The sequence below is a fragment of the Penicillium brevicompactum genome (genome assembly GCF_028827555.1).
Source record: "Penicillium brevicompactum strain IBT 35665 chromosome Unknown utg000003l_segment0_segment0, whole genome shotgun sequence".
In the NCBI taxonomy this organism is placed as follows: domain Eukaryota; kingdom Fungi; phylum Ascomycota; class Eurotiomycetes; order Eurotiales; family Aspergillaceae; genus Penicillium; species Penicillium brevicompactum.
This window is the reverse complement of record NW_026623206.1, coordinates 5,001,498-5,021,836: the sequence shown is the minus strand read 5'-3', so window position 1 is coordinate 5,021,836 and position 20,339 is coordinate 5,001,498. Positions and strand designations below refer to the sequence as shown.

The 20,339-nt window shown below is 50.1% G+C and overlaps 4 protein-coding genes across 4 annotated transcripts; 3 read left to right on the top strand and 1 right to left on the bottom strand.

Annotated features, from left to right (window-relative positions):
• Positions 1 to 2,324: 2,324 nt before the first annotated feature.
• On the top strand, positions 2,325 to 4,544 carry N7506_005556 (uncharacterized protein; the record flags this gene model as incomplete). The annotated part of the gene is made up of 1 exon (XM_056954850.1): positions 2,325 to 4,544. The coding sequence occupies one exon, from the start codon at positions 2,325 to 2,327 to the stop codon at positions 4,542 to 4,544; it is 2,220 nt and encodes a 739-aa protein (XP_056813739.1).
• A 349-nt stretch (positions 4,545 to 4,893) lies between these two features.
• On the bottom strand, positions 4,894 to 5,454 carry N7506_005555 (ankyrin repeat domain-containing protein; the record flags this gene model as incomplete). The annotated part of the gene is made up of 1 exon (XM_056954849.1): positions 4,894 to 5,454. The coding sequence occupies one exon, from the start codon at positions 5,452 to 5,454 to the stop codon at positions 4,894 to 4,896; it is 561 nt and encodes a 186-aa protein (XP_056813738.1).
• A 1,915-nt stretch (positions 5,455 to 7,369) lies between these two features.
• Positions 7,370 to 7,873, top strand: N7506_005554 (HAT dimerization; the record flags this gene model as incomplete). The annotated part of the gene is made up of 1 exon (XM_056954848.1): positions 7,370 to 7,873. One exon carries the CDS (start codon positions 7,370 to 7,372, stop codon positions 7,871 to 7,873), a length of 504 nt encoding a protein of 167 aa, XP_056813737.1.
• A 1,734-nt stretch (positions 7,874 to 9,607) lies between these two features.
• Positions 9,608 to 10,361, top strand: N7506_005553 (uncharacterized protein; the record flags this gene model as incomplete). Its single annotated transcript, XM_056954847.1, has 2 exons — positions 9,608 to 10,153; positions 10,302 to 10,361. The coding sequence occupies 2 exons, from the start codon at positions 9,608 to 9,610 to the stop codon at positions 10,359 to 10,361; spliced, it is 606 nt and encodes a 201-aa protein (XP_056813736.1).
• Between the last annotated feature and the right edge of the window lie 9,978 nt (positions 10,362 to 20,339).

Here is a 20,339-nt window from a genome sequence, read left to right as displayed (position 1 = left end):
CAACCGATAGGTTTTCGGTATCTTGTCTCCAACCTCCAATCTTAGAAGCCTTCCTCTTCTTAACTGCATGCGTCTGATTTCGCGCCGTAGCAAAGGGTAGGCTAGTGCCCAGCATCTACACCTTCTGTCCGCTCGAAACAACCACTTTCATCCAAACTGGAATCACGGATAATTGGTAACCGCATTATATTGTAGGCACATGGGAGCCGCAGAATTGTGGTTCAACGTTGAACATGAATTTTGCGAAACGCACCTTTTGCCATAGACATATGGTGAATCACTACTGTTGATCTGTCGCCTGATCCTAAGAAGCCATAATATGAGCCTTCGGATCGTTTCTCACCAGTGTCGATTATTGCCGCATGATCCCCCAGGCTGCGTTTGACTGTCCAAATGAAAGCACTAGGTCAGCGTTGTTTGAACAACCACTGAGAAAACACTATATAAACCTGCTAACGTCCAGTGCTGCCTCTCGTAAAAGCATGCCCCGCCTCGCCTCAAAGTTTGCCGAATGGCTTGCGAGAGCTTCCGTCCAAGATATTTTCAGCTTCTGGGGGCTCCTCGCTCTCGTTTGTTGGCTATCTTATAGCCTCGGACGCCGATACATCCCCTTGCTGTTGCGGTTGCAGCACGCGATATCCTGGAGACGTTTTTTCCAAGCGCCAACACCAGGCCCGCTCCAGTGGCTGGATATCCCATCATACTTGCAAGGGGGGATAGTTGCGGCCCTGGTAGTTGCCAACATCATTGCAGTCAGCGTTCACGTTCGATCATGGGCGGAAGTGCAGAAGCGAGCTGGATGCTTGGCCGTCACACATCTTGTTCCCCTGTACTCCGGATTCAGCTTCAGTCTCCCGGCCCATGTTTACCTCGTGGAACGGGGCACGGTGCAATGGGCCCATCGGTGGCTAGGCCGCATTTGCGCATTGCACTGCCTGCTTCATGGGTCCGTCTTAGGCACAGTCGCTCGGGATACAAGACTTGCAGCTCCCCTCGTCATTCCGCTCGTGGTGCGTGAAACGGGCCGGAGAACGGCGGCATCCCCAAATTTTCAGCAATATCCTAGCAAGAAAAGTGGCTAATGTTGAACAGGCTGGTTGTAGTCTACTGTCGATCCTGCCTTGGACGCTTCCTGCGATTCTTCGACGTTGGCCGCAACTCGGCCTCAAGGTCCACCATGTGCTTGCTTCCATCGCCACCGGCGCCCTTGCCTACCATTTGATCGATCGCGCATCGGCCTACCGCTGGGTTCTACTGGGCGGTATTTGCACCGGATTGGGCTGGAGTGCTGGGACATGTCTGCATACCATGTGGTTCCACAGGTCGTGGCGTATCACCTCTCGACGGGCGCTCGCGCGGCCTTTCAACCGGCTCTTATGGCTTGACATTGCGGTGCCCATGGAGTGGGTGGCTCAACCGGGGCAGTATGTACAGCTCTGGATGCCACGCTTAGGCGTGAGGTCATCCTTGCAGCTTCCAGCATTCTACGTGGCGTCCGTGGACACAGTGCACAATACGCCAGGAGCACCCACCACTCGCATGTTACGCATAGTGACCCGACCCCAACCGGGCGTGACTGGAAGGATCGCACAAGCTGCAGATCATGCGACGTCGTCGACGATTCAATTCCCGGTCTGCGTGCTGGGTCCGTATGGGCATCCACCTAGTCTTGGCCAATACGGGACCGTTGTCTTTGTACTCGAAGATATTGGACTCTTCCGCGCGTTGCCGTTCATACGACATCTCGTTCAAGAAAGCCGAACCCGGAAGAATACGGTGCGACGGCTAGAAGTCCTGTGGCAAATTAGACTGAAGAATTTCAGTGAGTCCCCCCTCCCTTTTCGGATGCTTTGCGGCGTCGTGTGCTTACCCGAATAGACCATTCCCGCTGGGTGGGGGATGAAATCTCGCAAATCCTCGAACTCGACCGTATGTTTAACCGAAACGATTGTCCCGAGCAAAGACACCGTGATGACCGGGGATTCGATGTGAGTAAAAATCTCCCTACTGTAGGTCGGCGTTAACTCGGTAGCAGATTCTGCAGTTCACCACGCATATCCTAGATACCCAGCCCGTGGACCGAATTCGATACCGCAACCGTACGCGCTTGAAATATCATTTCCACGCTATCAATGTCGACAAGGAGCTGGCACGACTAAGGGACGGTAGAGGCGGAAGTCGGCAGGTCATGTGAGTTTCGGGTGAATACTATTGCCGGGAGCCGGGATCAGCTGACGTGCGTCAACAGTACCAAACCGCCGACCGGGACCTAGCGTGTCATAACTGTCTTAGGAACCCGTTTTTATCAGTTTATCTACAAATACATGGCCAATTCTAATATTCCGGACTATCAAACTCTCTATCTGCAGGCGGAAGAGGGACGGAGGCGGGCAGAAGAGCGCGAGAGGCAGGCAGAAGAGCGCGAGAGGCAGGCAGAAGAGCGCGAGCAAAAGGAAGCAGAAGGGAGGCGACAGGCAGAAGAACGCACCCGACAGACCACCTTTACCGAGCTCATTCAGCACTGCCATGTCCTTCTCTCCCGATCATTGAGAGTTGATTCACCATCTCGTTCAACAACTGGAAAAATACCTCTCCCCAAAGGAAAATACTGCCCGGCTCGATTGGAACACTGGACCGACTGTCCAAAACAGCTTTCGGAAGTCTACAAGTCCGTGTGCCAACATCTTTGCCCGGAGCGGGAACCGCCGGCTCGCCAATTTTCGTCTCTAGCTGAGATAGAAGGGCTTGGCCGTCGATTTGCTCGCAGCCCATTGAGCAGCGAGCAACAACTGGAGGCCTACGAGCGATTTGGCGTTGAAGAACATGTTCATGATATTATAGCCGAGCTTTGCAAACTGCCAGCCGCTCGTGAGGAGTTCCAGCTTGGAGACGGAATCCAGTTCAGCAATCATAAGAATTCCCTGAACGAAGATGAAGCCGCGGAGGTTGAAGCAAACGAGCTACCCTGTACAAGTCAACCGCGGCCTGACCAGTTCTGCATCAACCGTGTCGACGGTGCCTCGACCACCATTCTGACGACTGTCGAGTACAAGCCGCCTCACAAGCTGTCTTCTGCAATCATACGCATGGGACTTCGACCAATGGACCTCTGGAAGGATATGGTCCGAGCCAATAAAACATCAACTGACCATGAAGAAAAGGTGAGACACAAGGCGGAACGACTCGTCTGCTCCGCCATTTCTCAGGAATACCATGTGATGATTGAAGAAGGACTTGAATATTCATATCTGACAAACGGGCTTACCCGCGTTCTGCTCCGTGTTCCGCTCGACCGGCCCAGCACGCTCTACTACTTTCTCTGTGATCCTCACAGCGAAATGACTCCAGAAAGTGATATGGCTTCCCTCCTATGGAGATCTTCTGTTGCGAGGGTACTGTGTCTTTGTTTGATGGCGTTTCGTTCATCTCCCCGAGGGCAAGAATGGAGAAATCGAGCGTACCCATTTCTTCACAAATGGGAAACAAGCTTCGACCGCACGCGCTCACAAATCCCAGGACAAGAATTGCAGCAAATTCCTCACTCCGATAGCACCAACCCCGAATTTCCGAGTCCAGATACTGGCTCATCCTATTCACTGCCATCGTCATCTCCGTTACCAGCGCCCTCGGAGAGCCGTCGAATTCCTACGCGATCTCAGACGAGCTGTGCGCCTTCGGAGGTTCGACCGCGGTCGAAGTCACCTGGATCCTCCGGCTCCGACACCAATCAAGCAGCCGGCCATAAGCGGAGGATCAGTCAGGTCACGTCTTCACCGTCCACTCGGCGATCAGGCCGTCAGCATAGGGCAGGGCAGGGCCAAGACGATTATTCCCAGCGCCGCGCCGCGCAATTCTGCACTCAGCGGTGCTTGCTTGGCTTGCGGACCAAAAATTATTTGGATGAGCTGTGTCCAAACGTGGATCATCATCGCCGAGGCCAGGCCGATCCGACTCAGCATCCAATATCGGCCGAGGAGTTGATGCTCTCATTGAAGAACCAGCTGGACGAAGACATGGACCGTTGCATATCTTTTGGTGATTGCGGCTCATACGGCGCTCCATTTAAATTGACCTGTATGAAATACGGCTACACGGTTATCGGGAAAGGCACCACTGCGGGGTTGTGGAAAGAAGTTTCTCGCGAAGCGGAGGTGTATCGAGTGCTCCACCAGGCCCAAGGATCTGCTGTGCCGGTTTTCTTGGGTACCATTGACTTGGCAAAAATATATTTTCTTCATGGCGCACGAATTCGCCACATGCTCGTCATGGGTTGGGGGGGTGAGTGTACTGCGACGATGGAGCTGACGCAACAGCTTTGCCGCGAGATTCACAAGTCGAACAAGGAGATCAAATCTCTCGGGATAATACATGACGACCTGAGGCAAGAAAATGTTCTTTGGAATGAAGAGCTCGGGCGTGCTTTGATCATCGACTTTCACCGTTCTACTCTGAGATGCCGACCGTCTAAGCCGCGACGGGGTGCCGCAAAACGACGACCGCGTCAAGTGGGGACAAGAGATGCAAAACGTCTTCGTGTGTCATGAGAGGAATGCTCTCTTTCGTCCTGTGAGCACTAACTGATAGAATGATCGAATTTTAAAAAATCAGTTGAACAACTTCCGTCGGGCAATCGAGCTCTGTTTAAATACGACTGAGTGTTCTTACAATGCTGCAATCACATAATGCAGCCGAGTCATGTTGGAAATGCGCCTACGGAATGAAAACTCACGACTGTTCCCAGTCAGAAAAATTTGGTTTGTGGTAATTATGTTATTTAAGAGAGCGGGCGTAGAATTTCTGCGACGCCGGTTTAGTGATTTGGCACGGTTTTCAGCAAGCTATAGAAATGAACCTACTCATGTCACCATATTTACAATAAAAGAGCCGTCAGCCCTAGGCAATGTCTCGCGGCAAGGTAGCAAGAAGCCAATTGAAAATGTCAAGCCGTCTGCGGATCACGGCCCGGGCTAACGGGCTGACACCTTGATGATCAGGGACGTTGGTCTGAACCCGCGGAAATTTTGCGAGAAGGCAAAGCAACTGCCAGTTGCAGGTGTTCACTGCGTGCCAGAGGGCCGAACGACCGGAATAATCAAGCGATTCGGCTCGAATGTCTTTGTGCGACAACAGTGAATCAAGTATCCGGTTGCTATTGGGCTGATCACAGCCGTGGATCTTGGCAGCCAGTAGAAGTGCAGTATCGCCGTTGCTGTCTCGAGCATTGATGTTGACATTTTTGTGCTTCAGCAAAATTTCGACCGCCGTCACATCGTCGTAAATCACAGCAAGGTGGAGAAGAGTATGCCCACTCTTATCTGCGACGTTCACGTTGGTATGTGGATCGCAGAGGAGCGATTGCAAGATCTCGTGCTGTCGATATTCCATAGCCACCATGATTGGTCGTTGGTTGTTCCAATCTGGAAGGTTGACGCATACAGGGAACCGCCCCATCATGTATTGGACGAAGCAGCTCTTGCCCTGTATGATGGCCCAGGTGAGTACACTTGGGGCCCGGCAAGGGCACGAGGCGAGCACATGGTCATGTTGTATCTGCAGATTGTCCACCTCCAGCCTGTCTTTTTCTGACATAGACATTGAGGATGTGCAGCACACGCTGGACTCGACACTCGGAGGGCCCTCAGGGCGGTACATGTCCGCAGAACTTTCGAGATGGTACGCTGTTGACGGATATGATATTTTGAGCGAGATTGGGGGAAATTGCCCAGGTAGTTGTGACAAAGACTGCTCTGGGACAGAAATGAGAAGCTAGTAATGGATCAGATGATAGCATAGCCCTCTTTATACCTGAATCATTGTATTCAGAAGTGCCATTGTCAGGATATCCTGAGCATTCTCGATCATCAGCATCTGATCAGCAAAAGGAAAGTGACGCGCATTCCTATGAAAGTTATCTAGCTCATATCTCAAACCCGAGATGGAGGCGAGAATGAACAGGGACAGGACATGATGTCGATCAAAGAATAGCCGTCGAATACTTGCAAAGTGATGATGAGACAGGCGGTCAAGGTATGCTAACCATCAGTGCAGCGTTCATGGCTATGCTGTGGAATGGAAGACGGAGATTGTGTACCTAATTGTTCTACGCACTTTAGCATTGAACCAAGATCGGCGCCACTGTCCCAAAGAGACCTCACATGGATCTTCGAAACCCTTGAACGGCCCTAGGATCTCGGTGAAGCGTTCCAGGGGCGCTGTAGCTCCCAGGACTAGTGTGCAGGGTTGCTAGGCAGGATTGTCATGAAGTTTACGGGATATCTAGAGAAATGATCTACCGGGCCCACGCTGTCCATGTGGGCCCAGGACTCCACTATTCTGCTGCTTCCTCGCACGATGTCTTGTGTTTAGGGTAGTCGATAGCTTTCTTCATATTGAAAGTCCATAGATGTATACGCAGAATTCTCACAAACATGCCTAGCAGCCATTATATGGATCCCAGGGTCGGATATGATGCTAGGAACGTGTAGCCTGCGAGAAGCTAAGCGGGGCTCAAAACGCGGGCAACCATTGCGGACAGCCAAAAATTCCTCCGCAAGTAATAATTTTCCCTGTGAGCGGACGGGTCTGGATTCAAGTTCAACGTGCAAATTCCAGAAGATATCTGCCCTGCGCCCACTTCGATGCGACAATCGAGAATGACACGAACAGGATATTTATGACATTCAGTAAAGATCAGATTGTGAGTGAAGAGGCGGCGGGTTTGATTGACCAAGGTGGACGGAAAATGGTCGCACTGTACTGTATGTATATACTCTATTGTGCTCCCTCCCTCGAAAACACTAGAAAAGCGGATAATTCCTTTGAACTACCATTGTTCATCATTCGATAATTGATGGAATACTGCTAGACCAGAAAATGCTCGGTTTAACACTCGCCCCCACCACTCTTCCTCTAAGCCCCCTTATCAATTCAAAACCGAAGATCTTGTTCAACGCCTGCAATTGAAAACTTCTCAAGCGCCCGGAGTCTCCTTTATGATGGCGTTACTTTGAGGGCTAAGCCTCTCGAAGTTTTGGAAGAGACAAAATCAAAAACCGCAATAAATCAATTTTTTAGCCTTTTCCGGCATGAAGCCTCACAGATTAAACAGTACTGATGGAGCATGATGATACAATTGACTAGATCACAAAAAGGCGCAGTAAGGGTAGTATAAGCCATGGGGCTCAAGCAGGCTAGTAAAGTGGAGCTGGTAAGATGTTGAAACATTGTTTCCCTCAATTCGAGATCTTATCATTTCAAAATTGGTTGGCCATGTATTCCAACGCCAGATACCGCGAAAATTATTTGTGATGTACAGTCAATTTTGTTGGTGCAGTCGAGCTGCCCTTTCGGCCTCAATAAACGACCTTACATGCAAATTAATCGCCTCGAGTGCACCTCAACGTTGGTCAGATGGCACCTATGCTTCGTATTTTGCCTTCTCGACGAGCAACTCGAAGTCTCAGTGGCATCTGAACTCGACTATATAAAAGCCACGACTTTCAACGTCCTTTTGCTCTGCTTCAAACAAGCGAGACAACAGTACCACGACTGCATCAAAGACAACGACATATACTATATCGCAAGCGTTCTGGACCCTCGAATCAAGACCAAGTGGCTCAAAACGCTACCAGATGGAGAGAAGATTATTGACCGAATTCGGGAGTTCCTGAAGAGAGCATATTCCACTACAAAACAGCCTGTATCGACTACTCCAAACACCAACTGGAAGAGCTTTGAATATCGATTTCTGAAAGCCTTTCAGCCTACACAGTATAACGTCACTGAGTCTGATATCGACAAGTATTTTGATACTCCGACAATCAGCACTGGTTTTGATACAAGCCAGAGCCAGTCCGAGTTTATACGAAACTGATGGAAGGCCAACATGCTTGAATTTAGTTGTATGGCAAAGGTAGCACAAGATCACCTTTCTATACCGGCAGCAGAGGTAGATATCGAGAGATTGTTCAATGGTGGGAGAGATGTGCTGGGGATTCGACGTTTTTCCATGAAAGGTAAGACCCTTGGGACCTTATTAAGGCTGAAAGATGCTGCACGTTGGAAGTCTTCATAGTTATACAGTAATAGTCTTTTTGGGCATACAAGTGGTTGATATTCTAGACCTTACTTGCAGAAGTATTCTTGTAGGGGCCGGGCATCTCGAAAAATTGTTCTACAAACCCTTTTTCCTAAAAAGGCTAGATGTTAGTTCGCGAACCTGTTCGAAGTTCGCGAATTTTGACGAATCGAATCGGCCATAGATTCGAAGCCCCTGTTGAGTATCACGGTGGTCAAAGCTTGTGTGGCGAGACTAGCGATGTACATTTAAATAGACGGGTTTCCCACTTTTGATAGTAACCCTAATAAGAATATTACAACTACCTATCTCAACAGGTTATGAGCCCGAGTGGCTTTACCTTTGGGCATGCAGGCATCTAAATACCAAAAATCCCTTGCCTATGATTACAGCTAAGCTTCTCTGTCAAGAGACCAACTCCATGAACTTCAGAAACTGATCATATATTCTCAGTAACTTGATGAAAAATACGATATCACATTGCTCAACCCTCTCCTGAAGCAATAACCTGGAGGAAATTCTTTTCACTGAAGAGCTACAGACAGCATGCTATCATTGCTACTGTGACAAGGGCACGCAGTATCGCAAGGTTGCCTCCATACCCGGGACATGTCGCCGTTTGCAGCAAGCCTTAGGGATTTCTCTGCCAAATAGCCATAGACAGTGTGCCATGATTGCTACAGTTACACTATGGACTGCCACGAGGTACTGCAAACGTTACCTACTGCTGAGACATGTCACCATTTTCAACAAGCTCGGTATCTATCTTCTTGGAGTCACCAGCCACAAGGCCATTTCGGAAGGTAAAATGCGATAAGCACTACAAAAGAGACACTCTTGGACAGACGAGGAGCTGAAGATTCTCTCGTACCTCCGACGCACTTGCCACTGGCACTTCAAGCAAATCCAAAAGTCATACTTCCCATCACTTTCTCTGAGCGCACTCCGAGGAGCCTACTGGCACCAGTCTACCGAAGACCGCATACGCCGAGCATCGAACGCCACTATCCCAATCATCGATCCTCGCAACTCGGTCAAAGGCTTCTCAAGTGCCTCCAAAACTCATTCCATCTCGGATAATCTCAGTCGATCAGAAAACAGTATTGAGGCTTTGGCATCGACCCCTCAAAGTCCCGTGGATAGAAACAGGCTATTCATTTCCAACGAGTGCAACTCGAGTCGCTACGAACTCCGGCCAAACAGACCCTCAAACTTCCCTCCAAGAAAGCCGCAATATCTAGTTGACCGACGCCGTTTCCCCCACTTCCTTAGATCGTACAAGTACTCTCTCAATCGACAGGGGATCCCAGACAGCGACTATACTCCTCCATCTCGGATGCCTACGCCAAGCTCATCAGATCGAAGCGTTTCCATTGTCTCAAGCCTTCCTAGTGCCGCGTCAAGCCTTGAACTCTTCGGCTTGGAGGTGCGCTCTCCTCGGTCGTCAAATAGTGGCTCGGTTACCTCTGATCGGCCCAACGACATATCTAGCTCTGAATTCTTCAGCTCCGAGGAGCATCCTCTGCCGACATGACTGAAATCGCAAAGTTCGAGCAATTCGGAATCAATACGTTCTATAACGGAATTCCAACATTAGACAATGCCAGCGACTGGTTTCGGTGGAATCAGAAGGTCAATGAGTTCATTCGGATATCTGCGGTTGCCGACGATGGAGCGACTCCGCCGACAGAAGAAGAAGCAGCACGGCAATGGATTCACCGCCAAAAGTTCTATTCTGCGATGATTACGGCAAAGTTGACACACAATGCGGCGCAAAGAATCAATGCTTTTGAGATACCTCGAGTTCAAGCACTGCTTAAGGCAGTCCAGGACAACTTCAAACCGGAAGGCTCCGGCACGTATGTTAGCCTCCAACGACGATACATGGCCCTCACAAGAGACAAGTGTGGGAGCACCCAAGCGCTGGGGGCAGAGATCAGGAAGATTCATGCTGAAAAACTCCTTCTTGACCCTGATTGCGTGACCTCCGAAATTGAGCGAACATTTTTCTTTGTTCATGCACTCGGCCCCGAGTACGAGAGCTTCCGCGATCATATCTTCCGACAAATGGACCTTGTCAACGAAAGAGATGCAAATGGGAGTATTATCAAAGCAGCACCTACATTTGACTATATCGAGAATAAGGCCATTGAGGAAGAGCATAGAAAAGGGCAATTGGGCAAACAAGCAATGGAGTCGCAAGCTCTTCCTGCTCTTGCCCTAGTCCGTGGGCCAGGTGACAAGAAGCTCATACCGTCGTCGGACGGAACTACTTGTCGGATAGAGATTGATAACGTCCCATATTGCTCCTTCTGCCGAAAACCTTATCACATCGACGCCGAATGTTTCACCAAGAACCCGAGACTGAAGGTCCAAAGGAAGGACGGAGACGGACCGAAACCAAGACCAGGCAGGATGCACATAGGCGGACGCAGACAGTCGAAGAGGCGGACCTTGACGGACGACGAGGACGACGATGGGAGTGGTCCAAAAGACCCGAAGAAACCAACCTTCATGGCGACGAAAATCTCCGGAAAAGATGTCAACGAAGCATTTGGAAACGATATCGAGGGCAATCTCACCCTGTTTGACCATGTTCCCATTATGATGGCGATAAAGACCCCCTCCATCCGTGACGCGTGGATCGTGGATAGTGGATGCGCTCAACATGTTTGCAATAGCGCCTCCAGGTTTGTCCAAATGGCTAAATATCATGGGCCTTCACTGAGAGGCATTGATACCTCAACAGCTCCCTCGGGCGTGGGAACAGTAAATATCCTGTGCAATGTACGCGGCAGAAAGAAATGGCTAGTGCTTGATAACGTCCTGTATGTTCCATCTGCACATGCCAATCTCATATCGGTGCTCCAGCTTCTCCAACGAGGGGCAAAAGTCGAATTCTCAAGCCGGGATGCGATCCTTCGCAACAAGTCAAACGGAAAGAATCTGTTTACTGCCAGTGAATATCATGGAGTCTACGCACTCGATCTGTGGGCAAGTCTGACTTTCCCCTCTTACCATGTTGGCCCACAAATGTCTCTGTGGCACAGCCGGCTTGCCCATATGAGTGACGCAAACCTTCGGCGACTCAAGCAGCAAGCTCATGGCGTGCGGGACATGGAGGCACGTCATCCATGCAATCCCTGTCTGCAGGGGCGAATGATCGAAAGGTCTCACAGAAGATCAAGGGTCAGCAGGAGAGGAGAACACACAATGGACCTCCTCCATATTGACGTCGCAGGGCCATTCGATGAGGGCCTAGATGGCAGCCGTTACTGGCTAACCATCGTTGACGACTTCACGGGCTGGATCGAGATTTTCTCGATACCGCGAAGACAACACTTCGTCATAGAATCACTGCGGTTCTTCCTCGACCACAACGAGCGCCCCGAGCGAAAATGCAAACGAATACGTCTGGACCGGATATCTGAACATATGGGAGACGAGATGAAATTCATGTTGTTCTCGCGCGCAATCCAAGCGGAGGTGACAGGAGTGGATCAACATCAGCAAAATGGGGTTGCCGAAAGAGCTCATAAGACAATCTATGACCGTCTTGGGCCTACGCTGGCACATGCAAGGCTGCCGTCTAAGTTCTGGCCGGAAATTGCTCGAACTGCAGCTTTCCTCTCGAATCGGTCGCCGTCATCCAAGCTCAACATGACTCCGTACCAAGCGTGGTACGGCGACAGACCTGACCTCTCAAGACTAAGAATCATCGGATCAAAAGGAGAATACTTGATTCCGCCAAAGCAAAGAAAGAAGCTCACGGATCCACGAACAAGGCCATGTATTTTGCTGGGCTACGAGGGCAATACCAACTACCGTATCCTCCTGGGAGACGGGAGAATCGTTGGAACACCAAACGCTGAATTTCAAGAAGTCCTTACAACTCCCTCCACACAGACTTTACAAGATGTGGGAGCCAGACAAGACGGCTCACCTGAGGCAACGGCTGCTGTCGCAGGGGGGAGTGGGACGGTGGGACTAATAAACCAACCGTCGGTAGGAATACGGCAAGCATCCGTGCCTGCCTCGGGGCGCCAATTGTCGATGGATCCCCCAGAGCGGGCCCTACCTAAGTCGAGAAACGATATCTCGCACACACTGCCTCGGAGTGATGATAACTCGCGAGTGCTTACCCAGCCGAGTGACGATAACTCGCAAACTCAAGCGTTGTCCCAAACGAGTGACGATGACTCGCAGCCAGCTGTTGCTGTACAGGGAGACAGGACCTTGTCGCGCACACGGAGTGAGAACACCTTCGGACCTCTATCACCTGCTTATCAGGATTCCGTCCTTGGGATTGAATCGCCACCCGGTGGCGACCAGCAACAGGGCGACGCGGTTGCTGCTCAAGGAGACATAACCTTATCGTCCATACGGAGAGGGAACACCCTCAAGCCACTATCACCTGATTATCAGGATTCTGTCCTTGGGATTGATTCACCATCCGGTGGCGACCAGCAACACCAACGAGGGCCAATTTTAGAACGGCAACGATATTCAGAGCTCCATCGGCCGGTCCATGAAGTTCAACAAGGAACATTAGATCAACACCCTGAACTAAAACTTCGGGCTTCGGAAGCCGCATTGGACAAACCTGATGGAGACGAAGAGCTTGCGCTCTTGAACGTACCTGAAGAAAAGGTCATTCCAACCTTCTTGGCCATGGCTGCAAAGGAGACGGAACCATTTGAACCCAAAACTCTGAGCCAAGCAAAAGACGACGCAAGCTGGGTGGATTGGGAAAAAGCCATGCTTGAGGAAGTGAATTCACTCCACCAAAATCACACGTGGGAGCTTGTGGATCCTCCCAAAGATCGGCGGGTGCTCAGCGGTAAATGGGTCTTCAAACTCAAGCGCGGGCCGCATGGCGAAATCATCCGCCACAAAAGCCGATGGGTAGTGAGAGGATTCACACAAGAAGAAGGAATTGACTATGATGAAACTTTCGCATCGGTTGTCAAGCCAATGAGCTACAAGGCTCTCTTCGCCATCGGAGCGGCCCTGGACTTGGAGATTGAACAAATGGATGTCAAAACCGCATTCTTGTACGGAGATATCGACCACGAGATCTACGTCGAACAGCCCCACCACATGACGGATGGCACGCCAAGGGTCTGCAAGCTTCGAAAGGCCCTCTATGGCTTGAAGCAGGCCCCTCGGATCTGGTACCAGACCCTGACAAACTTCCTTCGCAGCCTTGGCTTCGAGCCAATCACCGCCGATCTCGGTATCTTCGTCCGGAGCAGTGTGTACATCGCAGTGTACGTTGATGATATCCTGATCGTGGGTCCGAGTATCGCTGAGATCAAGAGGATCAAGCGGAGCCTGAGAAACCGGTTTCAGATGACGGACCTGGGGCCATGCAGCTACTATCTCGGGGTGTCCATCCAGCGAGGCCGTCAAAACAGGAGACTGCTCCTAAGCCAAGAGGCATATATTGACAATATCGCTCATCAACATGGAATTGACAACTGCGCCCCCGTCAGTACGCCGATCGAAACCTCACCACTTCCGGAAAATAGTCTAGACTACACCTGCACTCCAGATCAAAGGACCTCTTACCAACGCATTGTCGGATCACTAATGTACATCATGCTTGGAACCAGGGGGGACATCGCGTATGCGGTCTCTGTCGCTAGCAGAGCTCTCTCAAACCCTGGGCCCCAGCACATGAAACTGGCCCGTCGCATCCTGCGGTACCTCAAAGGAACAAAGAACCTCAGACTCACCTACCAAGGTCAGCTTCAGACCCTGAGAGGCTTCACAGATGCGGATTGGGGAGGATGTCGCGCCACGAAACGATCCACAGCTGGCTATCTGTTCAACATTGGAAGCGGGGCAATCAGTTGGCAATCGAAACGCCAGGGCGTTGTTGCCCTTTCAACCTGCGAAGCCGAGTTTCTAGGACAAACGCAAGCCACCAAAGAAGCCGTCTGGCTGAGAAGACTTCTCAATGAATTGAATATGGATCAAGGAACAACCGCCACGATCATCTTCGGTGATAACCAGGGTGCCATCGCTCTTGCTTCAAATCCACAATACCACTCCCGCACAAAACATATGGAAATCCAACGCAAATGGCAGGGAGAGATCCAAGATAGCGGAGGAGTGCAGCTTGACTATGTCCCAACCACAGAACAGATTGCTGATGGTTTTACCAAACCTTTGACTCGGCAAAGATTTGAGTGGTTTCGAAGAGAACTCGGCATCGAGTAATCACGTCTCCATTTCACTCGAACCAGTCCAAGGTGCAGGATACCCTTTCCTTCTTTTCTTCTCAAAGGAAGTTTTTGGAAGGTTTTAATGGGACCTGTCTCAACCGCGATTGAAGTGTCACCGGCACCATCGGAGATGGTTGCCATCGAGTGGGAGTGTTGAGTATCACGGTGGTCAAAGCTTGTGTGGCGAGACTAGCGATGTACATTTAAATAGACGGGTTTCCCACTTTTGATAGTAACCCTAATAAGAATATTACAACTACCTATCTCAACACGACCATCAACGACCATCAACGACCATCAACGACCATCAACGACCATCAACGACCATCAACGACCATCAACGACCATCAACGACCATCAACGACCATCAACGACCATCAACGACCATCAACGACCGTCAACGACCATCAACGACCATCAACGACCATCAACGACCATCAACGACCATCAACACATCCGCGCCGCACCAAAATACTCACGTTTTTGTTTTCTCTATGCCCTGAGCGCATATGCACTCTATTGCGACGGATGGACTAGCAGACCGCAACTATCAAGGCCGGAGGGTTGGGAATACGGCGCTCGATAGCGAAGAAGATTCAGTCGTGAATCTACGATTCTGATCATTGGTTAATACCTATTCAAGGCTTGTTCTAACTCTCCAATGATGCTTCGGAATACGAAAAAGATGAAGATGTTGCGCAGGTCTTTGCTTCTTCGGATACTCTTGGAGTACTCGAATACTAGTCCCCAGCACCACGGAGAGGTAGCTGCACATCGCTGGGGAGTCATGACAAGTCCTTGGCGAGCCAAGTCTTGCATGACTGAGCACATTTTTACATACACAGGGCTCATTCGCTGTGAGGGAGCACATTTTTACATACACAGGGCTCATTGGCTGCGAGGGAGCACATTTTTACATACACAGGGCTCATTGGCTGTGAGGGAGCACATTTTTACAGTCACAGGGCTCATTGGCTGTGAGGGAGCACATTTTTACAGTCACAGGGCTCATTGGCTGTGAGGGAGCGCAAGTCTTACATCGCTGGGCTCGTGGCAGCGACAGCCGTGGTCACGGAAGCTCTGAAGTCCTTGGTTTCGCAGCACCCTCCCTGCGAGGATTATTGTTGACGCAGACCTATCCTGCGAGACACAGTTGATACCGCAGAGCCCATGCTGCGAGACACAGTTGTTATCGCAGAGCCCATCCTGCGAGACACAGTTGATAACGCAGAGCCCATCCTGCGAGACACAGTTGATAACGCAGAGCCTATCCTGCGAGGACTGTTGTTGACGCAGGACCTAGGCTGCGGAGAACTTGGTTATGCAGCGGTCTCCTGCAGAGAACTTGTTAACGCAGCGGTCTCCTGCGGGTCTCACTTGTCATCACAGCGTCCCCCTGCGGAGTTCACTTGGTAACGCAGCGCCCCCCTGCGAGGATTGTTGTTGACGCAGACCCATCCTGCGAGGCACACTTGATAACGCAGAGCCCGTCCTGCGAAGCACCTTCTTACACTCGCGGGGCTCGTGGCAGCGAGGGAGCACATTCTTACATCGCTGGGCTCGTCGCAGCGACAGCCGTGGTCACGGAAGCTCTCAAGCCCGTAGGCAAAAGAGGGACACCATGACACATCGGAGTGTGAGGACCGAAGTCCTGATTTTTTTGGGCTGGGAATCTGGCCCTTTTTATATCTTTTCGGCTACGTCTCTACCAAGGAACCAGTTGCGCAGAAGGTAGCGAGAATCACTGCCTCGTTATTGTCGTTGAAGACATTTGAACACCGTTGAAATGGTGTTAGGAGACTTTGTGGCCTACAGACTCAGGTTTCAACCTGGATTCATTGCGTTCAAAAACTGCGTTGAGTGTGGTGCACCACTTTCATCAACTGTTGAAAAGACACCGACACCGCAAGAATATGATTCTCACATCATTGAAATTGCAATTAAATCACTCAACGCGGTGGCAGACTGCTCTGCCCGTTTTGACCATGGTCACTAGCCACGGCCATCGTCTCTTTCGTGAGGGCTGAAGTACTTGAACAGATGCCGCAATAACGGGTTGGACACTGTGGCAGACAGTGACATTCGATTTTACTGACTGTTGGCCATAGGACGTGCCTCCCATTGATTCCACTACAATCCTCTGCCTATTTCTAGTTTCCCGCTACTCGAACGGTACTTTTGTTTGTTCCTCGCAACCAACTGATTCTGCTACCTGTCGGTGCAGACACTATGAACATACTCCCAAATCCAGGGTATAAGTTGTTTTGCTTGACGGAGAATCGAAAGTCTAGACTTTGTTGGAAATCTCAGAATATAAACCCGAGTCCAGTTTCCAGGACAATGAAGTGAGTTATTTCAGCTACCATGGCTCACGAGCTAGATTCTCGTGATCGCCACCCCCTCGCCAGATTGCAACGCTGCTATCACACCGATGAGACCCTAGATACAAATAGCACCCAACGGACCAATCAAACACCGCGCGTGACTTTAGACAGACGCAGGTACGGTTCAGCGATGCAGATCCCAGGGACGACCCACGGGATAGTAGATCACGGAGGTTCTATTTGTGGCCCGCAGAAGAAATCGGAAGGATCTGCAAGGGTCCAGACACGATCCACAATCTAGTCTTGACGGGCCGTCAGAGTACAGATGGAACAGGTCTTTGTTGCTTGGGCAGTCGGTTGGGGCAGATGAGGTATTTGGAATGTCACAGACTTTTTGCAGCGAGATCCGATCCGCGGTTCAGTTGCCCTCGCAAGAGAGACAGGTCCTTCGTACAGGGGGAAGCTGCTGCTATCTTTATCTGGTCTATAGAACGTTCTAGAAGCTATGTCTTTTGTCTTGTATAAACCTTCCTCGTGCAAACTATACTCTTTTTGAGCCTGACCCATCCTCTCCATCTGCCAAATCCGATCGCTAATTTGATATCTCTAGCAGATGGCTTGTAGAAAATATGCTAACTAAGGACAAGCCACATGAGGTAAAAAAATGTCTCCGATTTTTGGACTAGAACAGAGACATCGATTGGCTCCCGAACAAGGGTCGGCATTGTGGGCCGGCACTCCTACGGCCCTTAACTTTATTTCAATCACCTTGCGCATCTTGATCATGACGCTGAATGTAGGGGATCCTCCTGATAAAGTGTTGTGTCTTGCAATATCATATACATGATCCGACCGAGAAGTTGGTGATTCTGCCCTAGATCTCTTTTAGAGCTGCAGGGCTTAATTACAAGCAACCTAAAAGCGAGTGGAGCAGAGGCTTGTAGATAAGCTTTCCTCGAGGATCATTAATGACAACCGCATTCTCTCACCGAGCGACCTTTCCCATGGTTCATCGAAATTTAATTTCAGGACTCTGCGATTCATCGACGATCCCAGCCAACTTCTACGGTCTGTGGGATAACTTTAGTCAATCCATGACCTTGTGCCCCCCTCGCTATTGTTTTGATTCCAAGGATGTTTGGATATATTGCGAACTATCTGAATTCATAAAAATAAATCCTCCGTCCCTAGCAACACCTAACAACCTTCATTCATTGAGATAGTTAGGATCGATGCTCGGAGATCACGATGTAGCGCGCATGCAATCAAACCGCTGGTAGCATGAACGTTCTGCTCAGCGGTATCTCAGCTTTGTCGCTGCACAAACACGATGCACATAGTCCCAAATCTGCGATAACGATCGTATTTCTTTATGTCGCGGATGGCTGAGCAGTGGCCTCGCGCCGCCTGATATGAACGATCAGTTTGTCACCAATAGTGGATAAAGGTCGATTCATACCTAGTCTCGAGCCCTTCTCCTCGGTTGACTCAATGCTATCGGTATGGATAGGGTCGGCGGTTAGAATTGTGTGAAACCATATTGCAGTGTTACTTTGGCCAGGACCTTTCTTTGGAAGCGCTTCCAATGAAGCTCTTCCGCCCACCGATCGACGAGCGGCTCCTGCCTGGCTTCTATTCTCTGAATGCTTAGGCAGTTTGGCACCAGTACCACGTTGCTTGCGCAGAATATGATATTTTTTCCCTCGTAGAGACTCAACGCTTCGGCGCACCTGATGTTGTTCATAATATGCGTCGGAGCGGGCTTTCCACGGCAACGCCCGGTGTGCATCGAGCCAGGAAAGAATGTTTTCCTCCTCCCATTCCGACCAGACAATTTCGCTGCGAGGGGACATAGTGCTCGCATGAACTAGCAGTAGTCAGAGAGACTTTTTGAGGCAATGGCACGGTTTGAATTCATGCGGATGGGAAAGGTGAGCTTAAACCCCCTTCAGGTCCCAGTGAAAAGCTAAGATAGTACCGTGGGCTGGTTCATCACAAACTTTCAAAAGCGCAACAAGATGACCCATGAACCCTTTTGGCGTGTCAATTCAGCGGGTCTGAGCTGTTACCTATCGACGCCGTACTTCAGACTCTCTCAAGCCCCAGCGTTCGAGCATATCCCTATCTAGAGTAGCGAGCAAATTTTAATTTTGTGCTTCTAAATACTGCTCTTGGATGTAGCTACTGTGCGTTGAAATGAAAACAGCAGCGAATTCTCAGACCGAGCCCCACTGGGTATTGAATAATGTAACATTAAACAGACTTTGGCGGCAAATACGCAAAGTTTCCCCACCTAAAATAGAATGGCCTTTATGACTCATTGGCCAGAATGTATTCCAAAATAAGCGACAAGTGTGGGATGTGCAGATGGCAGACAATGCGTCTTGCAAAACCCGATTGCAACCTCCGATCTGATGATCCAGCTCTCTTTAAAAGCCTGAACGACTCCTTTGACATTTGGACATATTTGAAGACGTTTGTAATTCCAGCGTGACTCAGGTGCAATCATGGCTGGCATTCGAAAACTTCCGTACACTGATCACAGACAAAGCTTTCGGAGCCGATTACAGCGCGCTCTGTCCCTGCTACCCTCCGAGTCTGAGCTTATCCGAAGTCCGTCAAGGTCTGCGGCGGGTGATACAGCGATTTTCGAAAACAGTTTACCCCTCAGACACTCACACTTTGTTTGTCGGCCCGTACCCGAAACAAGCTAAACCCGTATTGGGACAAGTGGTAAGGTATTATCCACTTATGGATCAGTTTAATTTATGAGCTAGCCGAATTAGGCCTAGCCTTGTCTCGGGTACGGGCCGAGAAACGAAGAGTGCGTCTCTGAGGGGTAAACTGCTTTCGAAAATCGCTGTACTACAGAGGACGAGGCATCTGTTCAAGAAAATGACAACTTTGGCAACGAACGCATCGGTATCTCGGCGGATTATAACCAGGAATCTCTTTCACCACACAGGTGTAGGAGCCCGAGATCCCAGAACGAACTGGAACTACCCCGACAGCATAATATTTCTGGAGACTGCAGTATGATTGCCTTACAATGTGTCGCAGAGTGAGTGCCACAATTCTCCTGAAATGATGTTTTGCGATACGTTTGCTTACAACATTAAGTCTAGATATCCGAACGAAGTTAGTCGTGCGACCGAGCGGAAAAGAACAAAGGCTGACTTTTTCCAGGTCCATGCAAAAGTCACTGGATAACCAGAACAGCTGGATTGTAACTATTCGCAGTGATCTGGAGGACATCCGCAGTCGTTTGGCGGTTGTGGAGACAACTATGGAGATGGTGGCCAAAGAGGGGGAGAACGATACTACAATGGGCAATGCAACTAGGCGAACGCTTCGGTCACAGCAGTGATCTGGATCAAGATTTGATGAGGTGGAAGTTTAGATTCTAAAGCCTGGAGTTAGCCCTTGACGGTTGAGGTGCCATCATGCAATTGTAACTTCAGACCAATCCTATCTCACCGGAGCAGACTCTAACTTGAAGCTGTATATAACCGTAAGGCTGGGGAACATTAGACAAAACGTCGCTATAAATTCGGTATGACGAGATTAATTCTCTGGCCTCGTTGCTGATAGCTTGATAGCCGTATAATGATACGATGAGACAGGCTATCAAGGTTTTCGGGTGTTTAAGCACTTGACGATCATTTTAGCCACTCCCTGGCCCACTTGGATCCATTCTCAAGTCCCAGC